General features: G+C 45.4%; 1 protein-coding gene across 1 annotated transcript in view; it reads left to right on the top strand.

The window, feature by feature from the left end:
• The window catches only part of stk32a (serine/threonine kinase 32A), a 323,186-nt gene that overhangs the window by 208,059 nt on the left and 94,690 nt on the right, over positions 1 to 20,437 (top strand). The window contains exon 6 of the mRNA XM_072591097.1: positions 11,792 to 11,881. Coding sequence (XP_072447198.1) covers positions 11,792 to 11,881 — 90 coding nt within the window. The remainder of the gene's footprint in view (positions 1 to 11,791; positions 11,882 to 20,437) is intronic.

Genomic DNA, 20,437 nt, shown 5'->3' with positions numbered 1-20,437 from the left:
GAAATCTTACAGAAGTACTTCAAAGTTTGATGATATAACAAAATATAAAATATAATACAGTATTAAAATCTTCCATTTGAGGACTTAGTTTGAACTGTTTTGATTAAAGTTATCCAATTTTATACCAATTGTATTTAATGTGCAAGTCAAGCCAATTCCACAAATGAAGTAATGCTCTGTCATTTTGCATTAAACATGATCTGACTGAATTTTAGTACAGGTTGAAGGGCTGAATAGCTTACTCTGTTCCCAATGTTCCTATTTTCAAAAAATGTCTGCTACTAGTTTTTGAAGAAAATGAAAACAATGATCAAAAATTGTCAGTTATCATTCCTATGGGGGATAAAGGATAAATCTTATGACTATGACTCTTGAAGATCATTGTTCAACTGCATCAAATTGGTGTGGAAGCAACACTCAGGGAGAAGATATTTAATTAATTGGTTCTAACAACTATCACTCCCTGTCCTCTAACTGATCTGAGTGCCTCATTTTGATAATTCCAAGTTCAGTGTGAAAAGCTCATGCTTTTGCTTGTGAAATGCTGACAAGTTGACACATATCTTGAAACACTGATGTTAGCTGAAATGGCTGACAGCTTGCATATATTTACACCCAAGCTGAAGTTGCACAACTTACATCAAATACTCTGAGAGGCATAAATGCCATTGGGTTTGGGAGAGACACTGAATTGGGAATCTGGTCAAATTAGCCCTCAGATTTGTTGGTGGACCACATTCCCCAAATTATGGGCCCAGACCAGAGGCTAAAGAAAGTGTTCTCATGTGACAGCGTTAGGCTTGGTTCAGTGATAGTATGTCAGTTTCAACCTCAGAAGGGTAAGGATTGAAGATTCACTATTGAGAACATATACTAGGTGCATATTTTAGTGCCGTGCTTTCAAAGAGACTTGCTCTCTCAAAAAAGCTGTTAAACTAAAGTCCTCTCAGAGAATCCATTACCTCTGTTTGAAGAGGAGCTTGGGATCTCTCCCATGACTTGGCCAACATTTGTCACTCTATTGTCATAATTGTTAACAGACTATCTATTTGTTTATCTCAGTGCTGTCTGTGCACTATTGGGACTGTTGCCTTGAGATGAGAAGTTAATTTAAGCCCCTGTCCACCTTAGTCATTTCTCTCATCGCTGTTTAAAGAAAGAAAGACTTACAGAACATAGAACAGTACAGTACAGGCTCTTCGACCCTTGATGTTGTGCCGACCTTTTATCCGACTCTAAGATCAAACTAACTTACATACCCTTCATTTTACTCTCACCCATTTGCCTATCCAAATGTCCCTAATGTATCTGACTCTACTACCATCGCTGGAGTGCATTCCGTGCACCCACCACTCTCTGTATAAAGAACCTACCTCTGACATCTCCCCTAACCTTTCCACCAATCACCTGAAAATTATACCACTTTGTGATAGCAACTTATGCCCTGGGAAAAAGTCTCTGGCTATCCACTCTATCTATGTCTTTCATCTGCTTGTACACCTCTATCAAGACAGCTCTCATCCTTCTTAGCTCCGATGAGAATTGCATCTATTTTTAACCATTCTCATACTCAGATGTCACAAAACAGAATGCACCCAAATAAGTATTTTCAAAGTGTAATCATTGCTGTGGTATTGGAAATATGGCAGTCAATTTGGTCAGACTGCAATGTGAGAGCGATACATAATACAGGGGAACCTCGATTAGCCGAACGTAATGGGCGGGCACTATTTCGTTCGGATAATCGATTATTCGGTTAGTCAATTAAACGTCTTTCCTCTGGGGCTTAGAGTTTTTAAAGGCAGCTCCTTGTTCAGGAGACTGCAGGAGCACACAACACTGCCGCCCAACACCGTCCCCCGCCCCCAACACTGCCCCCAAACCCTGTGCAATACCTTATCCTGCCCCCAGCACAGCCCCCCAACCCCGTGCAACACCTTACTCCGCTCCCAGCACTGCCCACCCAACCCTGTGCAACACCTTACCCCACCCACAACACTGCCCACCAACCCCGTGCAACAACGTCCCCCGACCCCAGCACTGCCCCCCAACCCCGTGCAACACCATACGCCGCCCCCAGCACTGCCCCCCAGCTCCGTGCAACACCGTCCCCTACCCCCAGCACTGCCCCAAACCTGTGCAACACGTCCCCTGCCCCCAACACTGCCCCCCAACCCCATGCAACACCTTACTCCGCCCCCAGCACTGCCCCCAACCCCGTGCAACACCGTCCCCCGCCCCCAGCACTGCCCCACCAACCCCGTGCAACACCTTACCCCGCCCCCAACACTGCCTCTGCAACCCCATGCAACACCATCCCCCACCCCCAGCACTGCACCCAACCCCGTGCAACACCTTACCCTGACCCCAGCACTGCCCCCAACCCTGTGCAACACATTCCCCACCCACAGAACCGCCCCCCAACCATGTGCAACACCTTACCCCGCCCACAGCACTGTCCCCCAACCCCATACAACACCTTACCGCGCCCCCAGCACTGCCCCCCAACCCCGTGCAACACCTTACCCCGTCCCCAGCACTGCCCCCACAAACCCGTGCAACACTTTACCCCGCCCCCAGCACTGCCCCCCAACCCCGTGAAACACCTTACCCCGTCCCCAGCACTGCCCCCACAAACCCGTGCAACAGTTTACCCCGCCCACAGCACTGCACCCCCAACACCGTGCAACACCTTACCCCGCCCACAGCACTGCCCTCCCCAACCCCGTGCAACACCTTACCCCGCCCCCAACACTGCCTCTGCAACCCCATGCAACACCATCCCCCACCCCCAGCACTGCCCCCAACCCCGTGCAACACCTTACCCTGACCCCAGCACTGCCCCCAACCCTGTGCAACACATTCCCCGCCCCCAATACTGCCCCCCAACCCCGTGCAACACTTTACCCTGTCCACAGCAGTGCCCCCCCAACCCCGTGCAACACCATCCCCTGCCCCCAGCACTGCCCCAAACCTGTGCAACACCATCCCCCACCCCCAGCACTGCCCCCCAACTCCGTGCAACACCGTCCCCTGCCCCCAGCACTGCCCCAAACCTGTGCAACACCTTACCCCGCCCCCAACACTGCCCCCGCAACCCCGTGCAACACCATCCCCCACCCCCAACACTGCCCCCCAACCCCGTGCAACACCGTCCCCACCCACAGCACTGTCCCCCAACCCCATGCAACACCATACCCCGCCCCCAACACTGCCCCCACAACCCTGTGCAACACCTTACCCCGCCCCCAACACTGCCCCAACCCCGTGCAACACCTTACCCTGTCCCCAGCACTGCCCCCCAACCCCATGCAACACCGTCCCCACCCACAGCACTGTCCCCCAACCCCATGCAACACCTTACCCCACCCCCAACACTGCCCCCACAACCCCATGCAACACTTTATCCCGCCCCCAGCATTGCCCCCACAACCCCGTGCAACACCTTACCCCGCCCCCAACACTGCCCCAACCCCGTGCAACACCTTACCCCGTCCCCAGCACTGCCCCCACAACCCCATGCAACACTTTACCCCGCCCCCAGCATTGCCCTCCAACCCCGTGCAACACTTTAACCTGCCCCCACCATTGCCCCCACAACCCCGTGCAACACCTTACCCCGCCCCCAGCAGTGCACCCCCAACCCTGTGCAACAATTTACCCTGCCCCCACCATTGCCCCCACAACCTCGTGCAACACCTTACCCGGCCCCCAGCAGTGCACCCCCAACCCCGTGCAACACCTTACCCCGCCCCCAGCACCGCCCCCCAACCCCGTGCAACACCTTACCCTGCCCCCCCAACCCTGTGCAACACCTTACCCTGCCCACAGCACTGCCCCGCAACCCTGTGCAACACCTTACCCCGCCCCCAGCAGTGCCCCAACCCCATGCAACACTGTCCCCCGGCCGCTGCATTGCCCCCCCCAACCCCGTGCAACACCTTACCCCGCCCACAGCACTGCCCCCCCAACCCCGTGCAACACCTTACCCCGCCCCCAGCACTGCCCCCCCAACCCTGTGCAACACCTTACCCCGCCCACAGCACTGCCCCCCAACCCCGTGTAACACCTTACCCCGCCCCCAGCACTGCCCCCCCAACCCTGTGCAACACCTTACCCTGCCCACAACACTGCCCCCCAACCCTGTGCAACACCTTACCTTGCCCCCAGCACTGCCTCCCAACCCCGTCCTAACACCTTACCCCGCCCCCAGCAATGCGCTCTAACCCTGTGCAACACCGTCCCCGCCCCCAGCATTGCCCCCACAACCCCGTGCAACACCTTACCCCGCCCCCAACACTGCCCCAACCCCATGCAACACTGTCCCCCGGCCGCTGCATTGCCCCCCCCCAACCCCGTGCAACACCTTACCCCGCCCACAGCACTGCCCCCCCAACCCCGTGCAACACCTTACCCCGCCCCCAGCACTGCCCCCCCAACCCTGTGCAACACCTTACCCCGCCCACAGCACTGCCCCCCCAAACACATGCAACACCTTACCCCGCCCCCAGCAGTGCACCCCCAACCCAGTGCAACACCTTACCCCGCCCACAGACCTGCCCCACAACCCTGTGCAACACCTTACCCCGCCCCCAACACTGACCCCAACCCCGTGTAACACCTTACCCCGCCCCCAGCACTGCCCCCCCAACTCCATGCAACACCTTACCCTGCCCACAACACTGCCCCCCAACCCTGTGCAACACCTAACCTTGCCCCCAGCACTGCCCCCAACCCCGTCCTAACACCTTACCCCGCCCCCAGCAATGTGCTCTAACCCTGTGCAACACCGTCCCCGCCCCAACACTGCCCCCTCACCCCCGTGCAACACTGTCCCCCTGCCCCAACACTGCCGCCCCAATCCCATGCAACACCGTACCCCGCCCCCAACACTGCTCCCCAAATCTGTGCAACACTGTCCCCTGCCCCCCCAACCCTGTGCAACACCATCCTCTGCCTCCAGCACTGCCCCCCAAACCCATGCAACATCTTACCCCGCCCACAGCAGTGCCCCCCCAACCCTGTGCAACACCATCCCCCGCCCCCAGCCCTGCCCTCTAACCCCGCCCAACACCTTACCCCGCCCCCAACACTGTCTCCCCCAAACCTGTGCAACACCGTCCCGGCCCCCAACATTCCCCCCTCCAAACCCATGCAACACCATCCACCACCTCCAACACTGCCCCCCAACCCTGTGCAACACCATCCCCCACCCCCAACACTGCCCCCCAAACCTGTGTGACACCTCAGCCCGCCACCAACACCGACCACCCCCAACTCCATGTCACACCTCACCCCGCCACCAACACTAGCCGTCCCCAACCCCAACATCGCCCCCTCACCTCAGTGCAACACCTCACCCCACCCCAACATCGCCCCCTCAACCCCATGCAACACCTCATCCTGCCCCCAACCCCGGCTGCCTGTCCCCAACCCCATGCAACACCTCACCCCCCGCCCCCAAAACCGCACCCCTGCCCCCAACCTCATGCAGCACCCCCCCCCAACTGCAGGCACACCCACCCCGCTCTCTGGGGTAACTGGACTGGACACCAACAACAAGACTGCTGCAGTGCGCGTGCGCGCACATACACTGCAACTTTTTGACAGGTTCCACCATTGCCCTGTACAGGACAATGTCGGAGAGATTATCTGGGCAAGGGGGGTTTAGAGCACACCCTTTAGAGCTCCAGGGAAAGTGTGGGGAGAGAGAGAGGCCGGGCAATCAGTCATTTAGAGACGGTGTCTGTTTAATCATTGTGCACAAAAGACACGATCACTGTTGGAAACACGTCTTTGATGTAACGTTTCCATCAGGACTTGGAGATCTCCTTTGGATAATCTAATTTTCAGATAATTGGAGTTGGATAATTGAGGTTCCTCTGTATATTGCAGGGGTCTTGCTTGCAGATAAATATTGGTCAAAATGCTGGGGAGAACTTTTCCCTGCTCCTCTTCAAAATAGTTCCAGAGAAATCTCTTCCAAACCTCAACAGCTCTGACAGTGTGGCAATTCCTCAGAACCACGATGGAGCGTTTACCTGGATTTTGTGCTCAGGTCTTTGAAGTGGGAATTGAATCAATAACCTCTGGCACAGCGATGGGAATGCCACTGTGAGCCAAGGTTGACTGTGAGATCTTAGTGTTACATTTAGGACTGCATCTGTCCACCTAATGATTAGACTTCAAAATGAACATCATAAGTTGTAAAATCATGTGGAATGTCTTGAAATGTACAAGATTCACTTGAAAACACAAGTTCTTTCTTAATGTGAATGATATTAGGAGACTGATCCACAAGACAAGCAACAAATTGCAGTTTTTAAAGTTTTTTTCTTATATAGCCTCCACTTTGAAGATACAAAACTAGAAGTTGCTGGGCAGGGATAACTCCATGGTGTTGTGCCTATTTGATAGGGATGCTTCTCTCTGTCTAAGAGATGAGGTAATTACTTCAGGAGTAGTTATTGAATTTTGATTTCCAAATAGCATCACTACCAGCACACCTGAGTGGCTTTCAGCATCTCTGGGTATCTGTAATTTCAGTTTAATTAATCAGTTGGAGTTGTGAATGTGCAGAAGGATGAGTAAATTTAATCTTAATGTGAGAATGTTTTCACCAGTGTTACTAGAATCAGAGTGTCAGCGTTATAGTAACCTTTTATTTTGCTGATTTTTATTTTGTTTCCGCAGTCAGGATCCTGCTGAGAGCAATTCAAGATGCCAACCATTTACACATACATTATTGTTTTATTTGTTCTGTGCTTTATACGACAACCTGGATTCATATATCAGCTTTAGTACAGTGTTCCAAGGCACTGCTCAGCAGCCTTATCACGAAAACATTGACCCTGATCACACAGGGAGCACCACCAGTTGCAATTTACCCCAAAGCACACACCATCCTGATTTGGAACTAAATCAATTTATTCTTCACTGTCACTGGGCTAAAGTCCTGGAATGCCTTTCCAAATATTACTGAGGCTGGCCACACACCACCTGGACAGCCATAAGAAGGTAGCTCACCAGGGCAATTAAGGTTAGCTCTGCCAGCAATACCAATGTGCCAAGGATAATTTTTGTTTTAATTCAGGTGGCCAAAAAAGGTAGGTTTTAATAAGTAACTTAAAGGTGGAGAGAGGCAGAAAGGTATTGGAAAAAAATGTTTTAAGTCTTGGGACTTCAGCATGTGAAGGCATGGCCATAAGTGGTGGAGCAATATAGTTTGGCTGATCAAGAGGCTAGATCTTAGAGGGTTGTCGAGCTGGAGGAGATTTCAGAGGTAGAGAGCACGGATCGTGAAATTAGTACTGTAGTGGTTGTGGTATGTAGCTCAGGTAAGAGTGATGTGAGGGAGATGAAAACCTATTGACCTTCAAGTAAGTGCTAACATAAAACCAACGGAGATTATCTGAAATAGGAGCTACTGTCAACCCCAAACTAAGTTGAAGATGTAATAGGTGATATTACTGGGATGAGGTAGGTGGGAGGTGAATCCAGGCCTACAATGCAGCCCATTACTTTTACTAAGGAGCATTGTCTGACAGGTCAATGGCAAGTTTTGCATCCATCTCTCTTCCATGCCTGAGACCTGCCACAGACATCTGAATTTGTTGCTTTCCCCTTCTTTGATAGGGCTAATAATGCACTCTTAGTAGCTCAGCTCTCACGCAGTTTGTGTAAACGAATGGTCTGCTTATAATTGTAGCAACATCACGAGGAGATAGCCAATGGCATTTTCACCACAATCAAAGACTTTCTCTAATTTTCACCCATCCTTTCTCAAAGATACTGGATCGACAGCTACCCTCTCCACTTCTCATGTAATTAGTGTGGCGGGGAAAAGTCAGATCTGATCCAGATCCTATTCTCATCCACCTTTCAAATGTGAGCACCCTCCAGTAGAAGGCTGGATGGCTTCACTGGGCAGCAAGCTGAGCTGGATTTTATGATTTACATCTCCTCAAATCCTGCACAGTAATTTTGTGGACACAATAATTTGGTACCATGAGCAACCCTGCGCTGAAAGAAAGAACTTGGAGTTTTGCTGCATGTTTCATAACCCAGGGCATCCCAAATAATTTCACATACAATGAAATGCTTTTGTAGTGTCATACTGCAGTTTCCTTGCTAACAGCATTGTGGGTCTACCTCTAGTAGGTGGACTGCAGCAATTCAATGAGGTAGTGCACCATCACCTTCTCAAGGGCAACTAGGGACAGGCAATGCTGGCCTAGGCAATGACACCCACATCACAGAAGTGAATAACAAAACTTCTCTGTTACAATGTAGGAAATGCTGTGGAGTATGACTTGAACTGATAATTAACTGACTCAGGGATGAAAATTTTGCCCATGTGGATGTGAGTGATGGGAAGGGGGAATAGCTGTCTGCATGTTCTGCTTATGATCTATTGGAGGAAATGATTTGAAGTGACGCAATGTCTACAAACAAATGAATTTGAAGCAGGAGTAAACCAATGGAAGCCTGGTCCACCATTCTATAAGATCACTTCACATGCCTGTTTGGCTCTGGGAATCTTGTCAAGAATCTGTCCACCTCCCCCTCAAAACTATTCAAGTACTTTGCTTGCATGACCTTTTGAAGAAGAGCGTTCCAAAGTATCATGACCCTCTAAATTTCTTCTTATGTCCATCATAAATTAGCAACTCTTTTTTTTAAAAAGTGATCTCTTGTTGCGGATTCTAGATTCTAGATTAGAGGCAAGTCAGAGAAGTTTCACGAGATTCATTCCAGAGATGATAAGGCTTGTCTTATAAGGAGAGATTGAGCAGTTAGGTCCTTACTGACTAGAGTTGAGAAGAATGAGAGGAGATCTAATTGATGGTAAGCGTTCTTCTCTGATCACTACACCTCCAATTTTGGTGTCATCTGCAAACTTACTAGCCATACCACCTTTGTTCATATCCAGATCATTTATATAAATGATGAAATACAGTGGGCCCAGCACTAATCCTTATTGCACACCTCTGGTCCCAAGCCTCCAGTCTGAAAAGGAACCCTCCACCATCAACCTCTGTCTTCTACCTTCCAGCCAGTTCTGCATCGAAATGGCAAGTTTTGTCTGTATTCCAACCTTGCTAGCCAGTCTCCCATGATGAACCTTGTTGAACGCCTTACTGAAGTCCATATAGATCATGTTCACCACTCTGTCCTCATCAATCCTCTTTGCTACTTCTTCAAAAAGCTCAATCAAGTTAGTGAGACATGATGTCCCATGCAAAACGCTATGTTGACTATCCCCAATCAGTCCTTGCCTATCCAAATACATGTAAACCCTGTCCCTCAGGATTCCCTCTAAGAACTTGCCCAACACCAATGTCAGGCCACCGGTCTATCATCCCCTGTATTTTCCTCACAGCCTTTCTTAAATAGTGGTACCACGTTAGCCAACCTCCAGTCTTCCAGCTCCTCACCTGTGACTATCAATGATCCAAATATCTCATCTAGGGGCCCAGCAATCACTTCGCTAGCTTCCCACAGAGTTAGAGGGTATACTTGATCAGGTCCTGGGGATTTATACACCTCTATGCATTTTAAGACATCCAGCCCTTCCTCCTCTGTAAGATGGACATTTGTCAAGATGTCACCACCTATTTCCCCACATTTTGTATCTTCCATGTCCTTCTCCACAATAAACACTGTTGCAAAATACTTATCTAGTATCTCCCTCATCACCTGCGGTTCCACACATAGGCTGCCTTCCCGACACCTTGCATTTCACCCCAACAGGAACATACTGTCTCTGGACTCTTGTTATCTCCTTTTTGAAGGCTTCCCATTTTCTAGCCATCCCTTTACCTGCGAATATCCAACCCCAATCAACTTTTGAAAGTTCTTGCCTAATAACATCAAAATTGATCTTCAACCAATTTAGAACTTTAACTTTTAGATCCTGTCTATCCTTTCCATCACCATTTTAAACTAGCAAAATTATGGTTGCTGGCTGCAAAAGTGCTCCCCCACTGACACCTCAGTCACGGGGAGAGTACAATGAGATCTTGATCAGATGGGTCGAGGAATGGCAGATAAATGTGATTTAGATAAATGTGAGGTGCTGCATTTTGTAAAGGAAAACCAGAGGAGGACTTATACACTTAATGGCAAGGTCCTGGGGAATGTTGCTGAACAAAGAGACCTTGGAGTGCAGGTTCATAGTTCCTTGAAAGTGGAGTCTCAGATAGATAGGGTAGTGAAGAAGGCATTCAGTATACTTTCATTTATTAGTCAGAGCACTAAGTATAGGAGTTGGGAGGTCATGTTGGGTCTGTACAGGACTTTGGTTAGACCACTTTTGGAATATTGTGTGCAACTCTGTTTTCCCTCCTATAGGAATTAAGTTGTGAACCTTCAAAGGGTTCAGAAAAGATTTACAAGGATGTTACCAGTGTTGGAGGGTTTGAGCTATAGGGAGAGGCTTAATAGGCTGGGGCTGTTTTCCCTGAACTGTCAGAGGTTGAGGGGTGACCTTATAGAGATTTATATAAGGGTGGCACTGTGACACAGTGGTTAGCACTGCTGCCTCACAGCGCCAGAGACCCGGGTTCAATTCCCGCCTGTGTGGAGTTTGCACGTTCTCCCCTGTCTGCGTGGGTTTCCTCCGGGTGCTCCAGTTTCCTCCCACAGTCCAAAGATGTGCAGGTCAGGTGAATTGGCCATGCTAAATTGCCCGTAGTGTTAGGTAAGGGGTAAATGTAGGGGTATGGGTGGGTTGCGCTTCGGCGGGTTGGTGTGGACAGTGTGTGGACACACTGTGTGGACACACTGTAATGTAATGTAATACAAAATCATGAGGGGCATGGATAGAGTAAATGGACAAGGTCTTCTCCCTGGGTTGGGGGAGTCCAGAACTAGAGAACATAAGTTTAATGTGAGAGGGGAAAGATTTACAAGGGACCTAAGGGGCAACGTTTTCACACATGTATGGTGAGTGTATGGAATGAGCTGCCAGAGTGAAGTGGTGGAGGCTGGTACAATTACAACATTTAAAAGGCATCTGGATGGGTATATGAATCAAAAGGGTTTAGAGGGATATGGGCCAAGTGCTGGCAAATGGGACTAGATTGGGTTGATATATCTGGTCAGCATGGACGAGTTGGACCAAAGGGTCTGTTTCCATGCTGTACATCTCTATGACGTATACAAGATAGATAGGAAATTGACAAAGCAGATGTATTACGGATGTTAAAAGGGCAATCTAGAATGAGAGACCACACCTTTAGGATAATAGATGGCAGATTTAAAACTGAGATGAAGAGGAATGACTTCTTTCAAAGTGAGTCTGTGGAATTCACTCCCCCAGAATACAGTGGGTGTTGGGACACTAAATAATCTTAAGGAAGAGTAGACAAATTTTAATCAGTAATGGGTTATGGGGAGAGTGCAAGAGGTAGAATTGAGGCCTGAATGAGATATGCCATGATTATATTGGATGGTTGAGTAGGCTCAAGGGACTGAATTGCCTAATCTTATTCGTAGTTCTCATTCTCGCCCAAGAGAAAACATCCTATCCCCGTCCATCGTTGCAACCCTTCATGATCTTATATGTTCCAATCAAGTCGCTTCCAAACTCCAGCAAATACAAATCTAGTGTGTCCATTTTTCCAAGTCTCTGTGCCACTTAAGCAGCTTGATGACTGCACATTTGCCCAAATAGTTCCAAAGACTATGCAAATGCTGAGATCAGAGTGCTGATATTCAGTAACTTTAAGAAGCGCAGTTGAAAATAACATTCATCTTCTGTTCCTTTCTCTAATCTGGTCCATTTTAGGACATGTGCACATCACTGACTTCAACATTGCAGCGTTGGTGAAGGAGGAGAAGCAGGCTACTTCCATCGCAGGCACAAAACCCTACATGGGTAAGTGTGGGAGACTGAGGATTGGCTGACTAATAATAAGAGCTTGGACATATTTAGTACATTTCACAATTTTAACATATATCAAAGCACTTTACAACCAATGAAGTATTATTGAAATGTAATCAGTGTTGTATTGGAAGAAGCACCACAAGTAATTTATACGCTGCAAACTCCCACGCGCAGCAATGTGATAACAACCACATCATTTCTTCTGTGTGATGTTGGTTGAGGGTTAAATATTAACAGAGACTGTAGAGAACTCTACTGTCCCTCAAAACAGTGCCAGAAGATCTTTTCCATCTATTTGAATGTGAAGATCAGGCCTTGGTTTAATGTCTCATCTGAAAGGTGGCACTCACTGAGTGCTGCACTAAAGTTTCAGCCTGGATCGTGTGCTTAAGTCACTAGAGTGGGACTCAAATGGACAACTTTATTTAGTCAGTTTAGAGCCGATTGTTTTGAAGGAAAATAATCAAATTATGTGAGATATATCAGAAGCCATATTATAGATGATTATTCATTGTTAAGAATGAACAGTAACAATACCCTTGTATTGATATAGCACCTTGAGCAGAATAAAACATCCCAAGGTACTTCACAGGAGAATTAACAAACAAAATTGAAAACCAAACCACATGAAGAGAAGTTAGTACAGGTAGCATTCGGTTTATTAAAAGAACAAAGTTTTAAGGAACATTTTAAAGAGAAGAGTGATGGAGAGGCAAGGAAGGTTAAGGGAGAGAGTCCTAAAGATTGGGGTTAAAGCAGCTGATGGTACAACAGCTGCTGATGGAGTAATTACATGAGCTAGAATTGGAAGAGTGCTGTCGTCTCTGTGTTAGTGTGATGCCTTGAGAAAAGTATAGGCACCACCACAAGACGAGAATATCACTACATTTATTAGGTATGGAAGTCAAGTTTTGTTGGATTACTGAGTCAATCAGCTGTAATATAATAGAATACAGAACAGTACAGCACAAGGAAAGGCCTTTATGCCATGATGCCTTTCTAAACTCATCCCAACTGCCTACATATGGCCCGTATTCCTCCATTCTCTGCCTACTCATGTGTCTGTCTCAATGCCTCTTGAACATTTCTATCATATCTGCTTCTACAACCACTCCTAGCAGTGCATTCCAGGTGTCTACCACACTCTGTAAAAAAACACTTGCCTCACGCATCTCCTTTAAACTTTCCCCTCTCACTTTAAACCTTTAGCCCCTAGTATTTGACATTTTCAATCTGGGAAAGACACTCCAAATGTACACCCAATACTTGTCTCTCATGATTTTATATACTTCTCTCAGATGGCCCCTCAGCCTCCAATGCTCTTATGAAAAAAGTCCAAGTTTTTCCAACCTCTCCTTATAGCTAATACACTCCAATCTAGGCACCGTTCTGATAAATCTTTTCTGCATCCTCTCTAAAGTCTCCACATCACCTCACACTGGATTAAACTCCATCTGCCATTTCTCTGCCCAACTTTCTAGTTGATCTATTTCTTTCTGCATCCTTTGACATCCTTTTTGACTATCCACAACTCTACCAATTTTCATGTCATCTGCAAACTTACTAATTAGACCACTGACGTTTTAATCTAAATCATTTATATATATTGCAAACAATATAGGCCCCAACACTGATCCTTGTGGAACACCACTGGTTACAGACCTCTGGTCAGAAAAGCTTCCCTCCACAACTACACTCTGTCTTCTATGGCCAAACCAATTTTGGATCTAACCTGCCAACTCACCATGGATTCCATGTGATTTGATCTTCTGGACCACCTTACCATGAGGGACCTTGTTAAATACAATAGGCAAAGTAGGAGTTATAACAGTGTAGAACAACAGTTTATATTTAAGCAGTATCTTTAATGCAAGGCGTCTCAAGATGGAGGTGGTGATGTAATGATATTGTCACCAGACTAGTGCTCTAGGGACATCAATTTGAATTCCACCATAGTCATACAACACAGAAGAAGCCCTTCAGCATATCAAGTCTTTTTCAATATATCTGTACGAATCTCATATTCCAACATTTGGTTTGTAACTTTGAATTTTATGATACTTCAAGTGCTCATCCACATACTTTTTTTAAAAGTTGAGAGGTTTCCCAAGGCAGTGCATTCCAAAATTCCATCAGCCTTTGAGTGAAAAATGTTCTCTTTAAATCATCTCTAAACTTCCTGCCTTTCACCTTAAAATGATGCCTCTTCATTTTTGACTCTTCAACTAAGGGGCAGACAGTGAAATTTGAATCATCAATCTTCTGGAATAAGAAGTTAGTGTAAAGGAGACCATGTGTTTGTTGTTGATTATTCATTAAAATTCTATAGGGACATCTTTACCTGGCCCGACCTACATCTGATTCCAGACCCACAGTAATATGGTTTAATCTTAACTGCCCTCTGAAATGGCCAAAAACCAGTCAGTTGAAGCAGTATTAAGGATGGATAATAAGTGCTGGTACATTCTACATTATCCACATGCCATGTTTTTTTTTAAAAGGTGCTAGACAGGAGCATGAAGACAGCCATATTCTTGCTAGTCTGATGCTAGGTCTGTTCTTTTGGGATCCAGTTCCTTTTGGTATGGGTTGTGGAGTTCTATGTAGCTAGTACAGAGCATGCTGTATGCCAGATGTGCACAGAACTGACAGAGGTCCTCCCCAAGACTGGAAGCAAAGAATTGGAATAGGATAGAGGGAGGCTGAATGAATTCTGTGAGTGGATAGCCCTTTCCATAAAGTAGGGCCACTGTTTGTTTTTTTCAATATGAGCCACATATTTTCTCATCCCTTAATGTGTCGGATGTCAAATCCCAGGAGAGTAGGTGTAATTGCAAAAACCACATTTTGATGCTGCCAATGTAATATTCTAGCTATATCAAGTACCATGTATTTGGAAAGTTACTGAGATAGTCCAATGAGTGGATTTTGTTGTATTATGTGAGGTGCATGATGTGGCTTGTGACAGAATAGTTGACTTTTTAATTCACCTAAAGTCATGCTTAGTTTGGATATGAAACAGGACACTACAGCAAGTATCCTGTAGGTGAGGATGCTGTCAGTTCATTCTAGTGTTGATTACAGATCTCACATTGTCACAGGAATCACATCAGTTTAAAGAGCTTAACCACAGCCTGGATACAGCAGTCAAGTAACTGAATACAGATGTGCTGGTCTGGAGATAGCTTAAATTATTAATTCCCCAATTCCACCACTAAACCACAACCACACTGCCAAGATAAGATGTTCCTCGGCCCATCTTATATACAGGGAAAAGACAGATTCTACACACCCAGCCATATTTGAACAGTGATGAGTAAAGTCTTGAGGTGGGATGGGCGGAGTTGGTGGTGTTACCTTCATCAAAAACTCTCAAATTGTGAACTATTTTACGATGGGAGCCAATCAGATAGGTTCCAACTACCCAAAAACTTGACATGTCCATCACACTGTATAAGATAAAGGATAATAAGTACAATGTTTTTAATACAAATAATGACGTTTTCCTAAAACATTGCCTCATATAATAAGAAATATTTAAAATTAATCATACTGGACCTTATTATAAATCTCTCCAAAGGAATGTGATGACCACTCCAACAATGAACATCCTTATGCAGAAAACGTCAGTGGCAACATGACAGATAAAGCATGCACAGTGTGCACATTCACGTCCAAGAAATCAACTATCTCATGAACACCTCATTATAATAGTTTGATTTAGATGCAATCATTTAGATGTTTTTTAAATTCTTTGACATTTTCTCCAAATTAGTTTGTTCTGACACCTGTAGGGGGAAAGACACACAAACAGACAGACAACTCAACTAAGGGAGAAAGGAATAGAAGGATATAATAATGAAAACAGAGGAAGAAAGCTTATGTGGAATATAAACACCAGCATAGATATTTGGGCTGAATGGCCTCTTTCTCTACTGTAAGTGTTATATAAATGTATGTGATTTATATAAGATAGAGAAAGCTGAAAGTAAAGTTAAATGGCTATTTTTTAGAGGGATGTGCACAGTGAAGCTGCCTAGAGTTTAGTGTTAGAGGAACTGCAATGACTGATATGAAGACATTAACTTGTTTGTTCAGGGCATACTTCCAAAATTTACAGCTATAAAATTTGGAAATGTAGTAAACCATGAGGTGGATAGTTACAGTGCTCAGGAGGACACTAACAATTGATTGAAATGGGTAAGTGCAGGCAGGTGACATTTTACCAGAATTGTGAAGTCATTGCATTTTTGTGTGAAAAGGAGGAGAAATAGTGTAAATAGTGTGACATAAAAGAGGGCACAGGAACATAGAGATCAAGAGGTGTAAGTACATCAGTCTTTGAGCATGACAAGATATGTTGAGAAAGTTGTTGCAAAGGTTTACTGGATCCTGGATTTTATAAACAGAAGACAGAGTGCAAAAGCTAGGAAGGTATGGGAAACATTTATAAATAACCAGCAATGCCTCCACTGGAGTATTTCAAGGCAACTCACTGTAAAAACATGGTCAAGGCCTTGGAGAAGTTACAGAAGAGATGTACTAAAATTGTATCAGAAATAAAAGACCCCATATAACATGAGGCGACTAGAGAAATTGTGGTTGTTCTCCTTGATGCAGAGAAGATTAAAAGGAGATTTGAATGAATTATTCAGAATTATAACAGTTTTTTTAAATCAAGTAACCTAAAAGAAACTGAATAGGCAAAAGATTTAGGCAATTTTCCAAAGAATCTGAAGTTTCATGAAGGAGAAAACAATTCTATACGATGAGTTGTTACAATCTGCAGTGCACTTCCAGGGAGAGTGATGGAAACAGGTTCAGTAATAAACTGCAAAAGGGAATTGGATCAATGCTTGATGTGGAAGATGATATGAGACTATGGGGAAAGAGCAGGTAAATTAAACTAATTGGCTACTGTTCTGGAAAAGACATCAGATCGGGCATGAAGGGTCCATTGGCCTCCTCCTGTCTGGTATCATTTCATGATTCTGTGAATTCCTGAGACTCTTCACAGGCTTGTTAAGGCACTATAAACAAGAGTTCAATATACTTTAATGTCTGCCCAACAACAATATTATTTGTTCTGCATTGCTGTACTTGTGTGCAGATGCCATTTGGAGTCAAATACCCAGGCAGAGGTATCCCTGCTCTGCACTAAAACTCAGGCTAGTTTTTGGTTGTTTCTTGTTACCTTACACAATTTTCTCAGTGGATCAGTTATCAGCAGTATCTGGGAATAAATCCATCCGACTGACCTCCTCTGCACATTGAATTTTGTGTGTACAATATTGCGGACATTACAGAGACATGGCTGCAAAAGGATCAGGGCTGAGAACTAAATATCCAAGGATACATGTTCTATCAAAAAGATAGGCAGATGGGCAGAGGAGATGGGTCACCTTGTTAGTCAGAAATGAAATTAATTCAGTAAGTAAGAAATAACATAGAGTTGGAAGGTGTCAAATCTGTGGGGTAGCTTTAAGGAACTGCAAAGGGAAAAAAGAACCAGATAAGAGTTGCGTACAACCTCCTACTAGTAGTCAAGATGTGGGGAAGAAAATAAATAAGGGGATAAAAGAGCATGTGAGAAAGGCACGATGACAATAATCAAAGCAGTTTAGTGCATGGAAACAGGCCCTTTGGCCCAACTCATCCATGGGAGACTTCAATATGTAGGGGAACTGGGAAAATTGGGTTGCTAGTGGATCCCAAGAAAAGGAATTAAAGAAATGTCTACAAGATGGGTTCTTGAAGCAGTTTATAGTAGAGCCCACGGGATACAGGCAGTTCTGAATTTGGTGATGTTTAATGAGGCAGATTGATTAGGGAGTTGGAGGTGAGAGAGCCCCGAGGGGGAGCAACTATAATATGATGGAATACACCCTGCACTTTACGAAAGAGAAGATTGAAACACATATAATGGCATTACAATTGAGTAAAGGTAACTACAAAGACATGAGGGAGGAGCTATCCAGCGTTGAATGGAACGGGAGCCTAGCAGGGAAGATGGTGGAGCAACAATGGCAGGAGTCTGTTGGAGTAATCCTGGAGGCACAGCAGAAATTTATCCCAAAGATGACGAAACATATTAAGAGGAGGACAAGGCAACCATGGCTGACAAGGGAGATCAGGAACAGCATAAAAGCAAAAGAAAAAGTGTACAATGTGGTGAAGATTAGTGGTAAACCAGAGGACTGGGTAGCCTTTAAAAACCAGCAGAGGAGAATGAAAAAAGCAATAAGTAGGGAAAAGATGAAATATGAGGGTAAGCCAACTTGTAACATAAAAGATGATTGCAAGAGTATTTTCTAGATATATAAAAGTTAAGAGAGAGACACAAATGAACATCGGACTGCTGGAAAATGAGGCTGAAGAACTATATTGGGGAACAAAGAAATGGCAGAGGAATTGAATAGGTACTTCACATCAGTCTACACATTGAAAGACACCAGCAACAAACCAGAACTTCCAAGAGAGTCAGGAGGTAGAGGTGAGTGTAGTAGCCATCACTAAGGAGAGGGTGCTTGGGAAACTGAAAGGTCTGAAGGTGGATAAATCACCCAGAGTTCTGAAGGAGATAGCTAAGGAGATTGTGGAGGCATTGGTGGTGATCTTTCAGAAATCACAAGAGTCTGAAAGGGTCACAGAGGACTGTAAAATTACTACTATAACTCCCCTGTTTAAAAACGGAGGGAGGTAAAAGACAAGAAACCAAATAAGGTTGTTGGTAAGATTTTAGAGTCTATTATTAAGGATGAGATTGCAAAGTACTTGGAAGTATCTGGTAAAATTGGCTGAGTCAACTTGGCTTCGCCAAGGGGATGTCATGTCTGACAAAACTATTAAAAAACTAGAAAATAACTAGCAAGTAAGACAAAGGAGCATCAATGGTCGCGATCTATTTGGAATTCCAGGAGGCCTTTGACAAAATGCTACACAGAAGGCTGTTAAATAAAACAAAAGCCCACAGTGTTCAGGGTATGGTACCAGCATGGTTAGAGGATTGGCTGACTGGCAGAAGGCAGAGAGCGGGGATAAAGGCATCTCTTTGAGGATAGCAACCATGATGAGTGGAGTTCTACAGTGTTTAGTGTTGGGGCCACAGCTATTCACGTTCTGCATTAATGATCTGGATGAAGGAACTGAGGGCATTGTTGCGTAGTTTGCGTGTGACACAAAGATAGGTGAAGGGTCAGATAGTGTTGAGAAGGTGGAAAGGCTGCAGAGGACTTGGGCAGGCTAGGAAAATGGACAAAGAAGTGGCAGATGGAATACAGAGTGGGAAAGTGTGAGGTTATGCACTTTGCTAGGAAGAATAGAGGTGTAGCCTATTCTCTAAATATGAAAAGGCTTCAGAAATCTGAAACACAAAGGGACTTGGGAGTCCTAGCTCAGGATTCTCTTAAGGTTAGCATGTAGAATCAATTGGCAGATAAGAAGGCAAATGCAGTATTGGCATTCATTTCAAACGGCTAGATTACAAGAGCAGAAATGTACTGCTGAGGCTGAGAGAGGCTCTGATCAGACAGCATTTGGGATATTGTGAGGAGTTCTGAGCCCCATATACAATGACGGATGTATTGGTGTTGGAGGGGGTCCAGATGAAGTTTACAAGAATGATCCTGGGAATGAAGGAGTTGTTCATGAGGACTGGCTGAGGATTCTGCGTCTGTACCTGATGGAGTTTAGAAAGGTGAGGGGGAATCTGATTGAAACTTACAGAATACTAAGATCTCTTGATAAACTGGAGAAGATGTTTCCATTGGTAGGAAAGACTAGGAATGGGGGCACAACCTCAGAATGAAGGGATGACCCTTTAGAGCTGAGATGAGGAATTTCTTCAGTTTAAGGGTGGTGAAACTGTGGAATGGTTGCCACAGAAGACTGTAGAGGCCAAGTCATAGAGTCATACAGTGCAAAAACAGACCCTTCAGTCCAACCAAATACATGCCAAATATAATCCCACCTGCCTACTCTGGGCCCATATCCCTCCAAACCTTTCCTATTCATGTAATTATCCAAATATTGTTTAAACATTTTAATTGTACCAACTTCCACCATTCCCTCAGAAAGTTCATTCCACATGTGAACCACCCTCTTTGTAAAAGATTTGTCCGTTATGTCTTAATAAATCTCTATCCCCTCACCTTAAAATGAACCCCCTCGTCTTGAAATCCCCATTCTAGGGAAAAGACAACTGCATTAACTCTACCTATACTCCTCATTACTTTATAGACTTCTATCAGGTTGCCTTTCAACCTCCTATGCTCTAGTGAGAGAAAGTCCCAGGCATTCTTTATAACTCAAACCTTCTATACCTAGCAGCAGCATGGTAAATCTCTTCTGAACCCAATCCAGCTTGATAATATCCTTCCTATAACTGGGCGACGAAAACTGGACACAGTATTCCAGAAGAGGCCTCACCAAAGTCCTGTACACCCTCAACATGACTTCCCAACTCCTGTACTTAAAGATGATTGTATTTAAGACAAATGGATTAAATAGGTTCGTGATTATTAAGGAGATCAAGGGTTATGGAAAGAA

The sequence above is a fragment of the Chiloscyllium punctatum genome, chromosome 20 (genome assembly GCF_047496795.1).
Source record: "Chiloscyllium punctatum isolate Juve2018m chromosome 20, sChiPun1.3, whole genome shotgun sequence".
In the NCBI taxonomy this organism is placed as follows: Eukaryota; Metazoa; Chordata; class Chondrichthyes; order Orectolobiformes; family Hemiscylliidae; genus Chiloscyllium; species Chiloscyllium punctatum.
The sequence above is the reverse complement of the archived record's forward strand: the minus strand, read 5'-3'. Positions and strand labels throughout refer to the sequence as shown.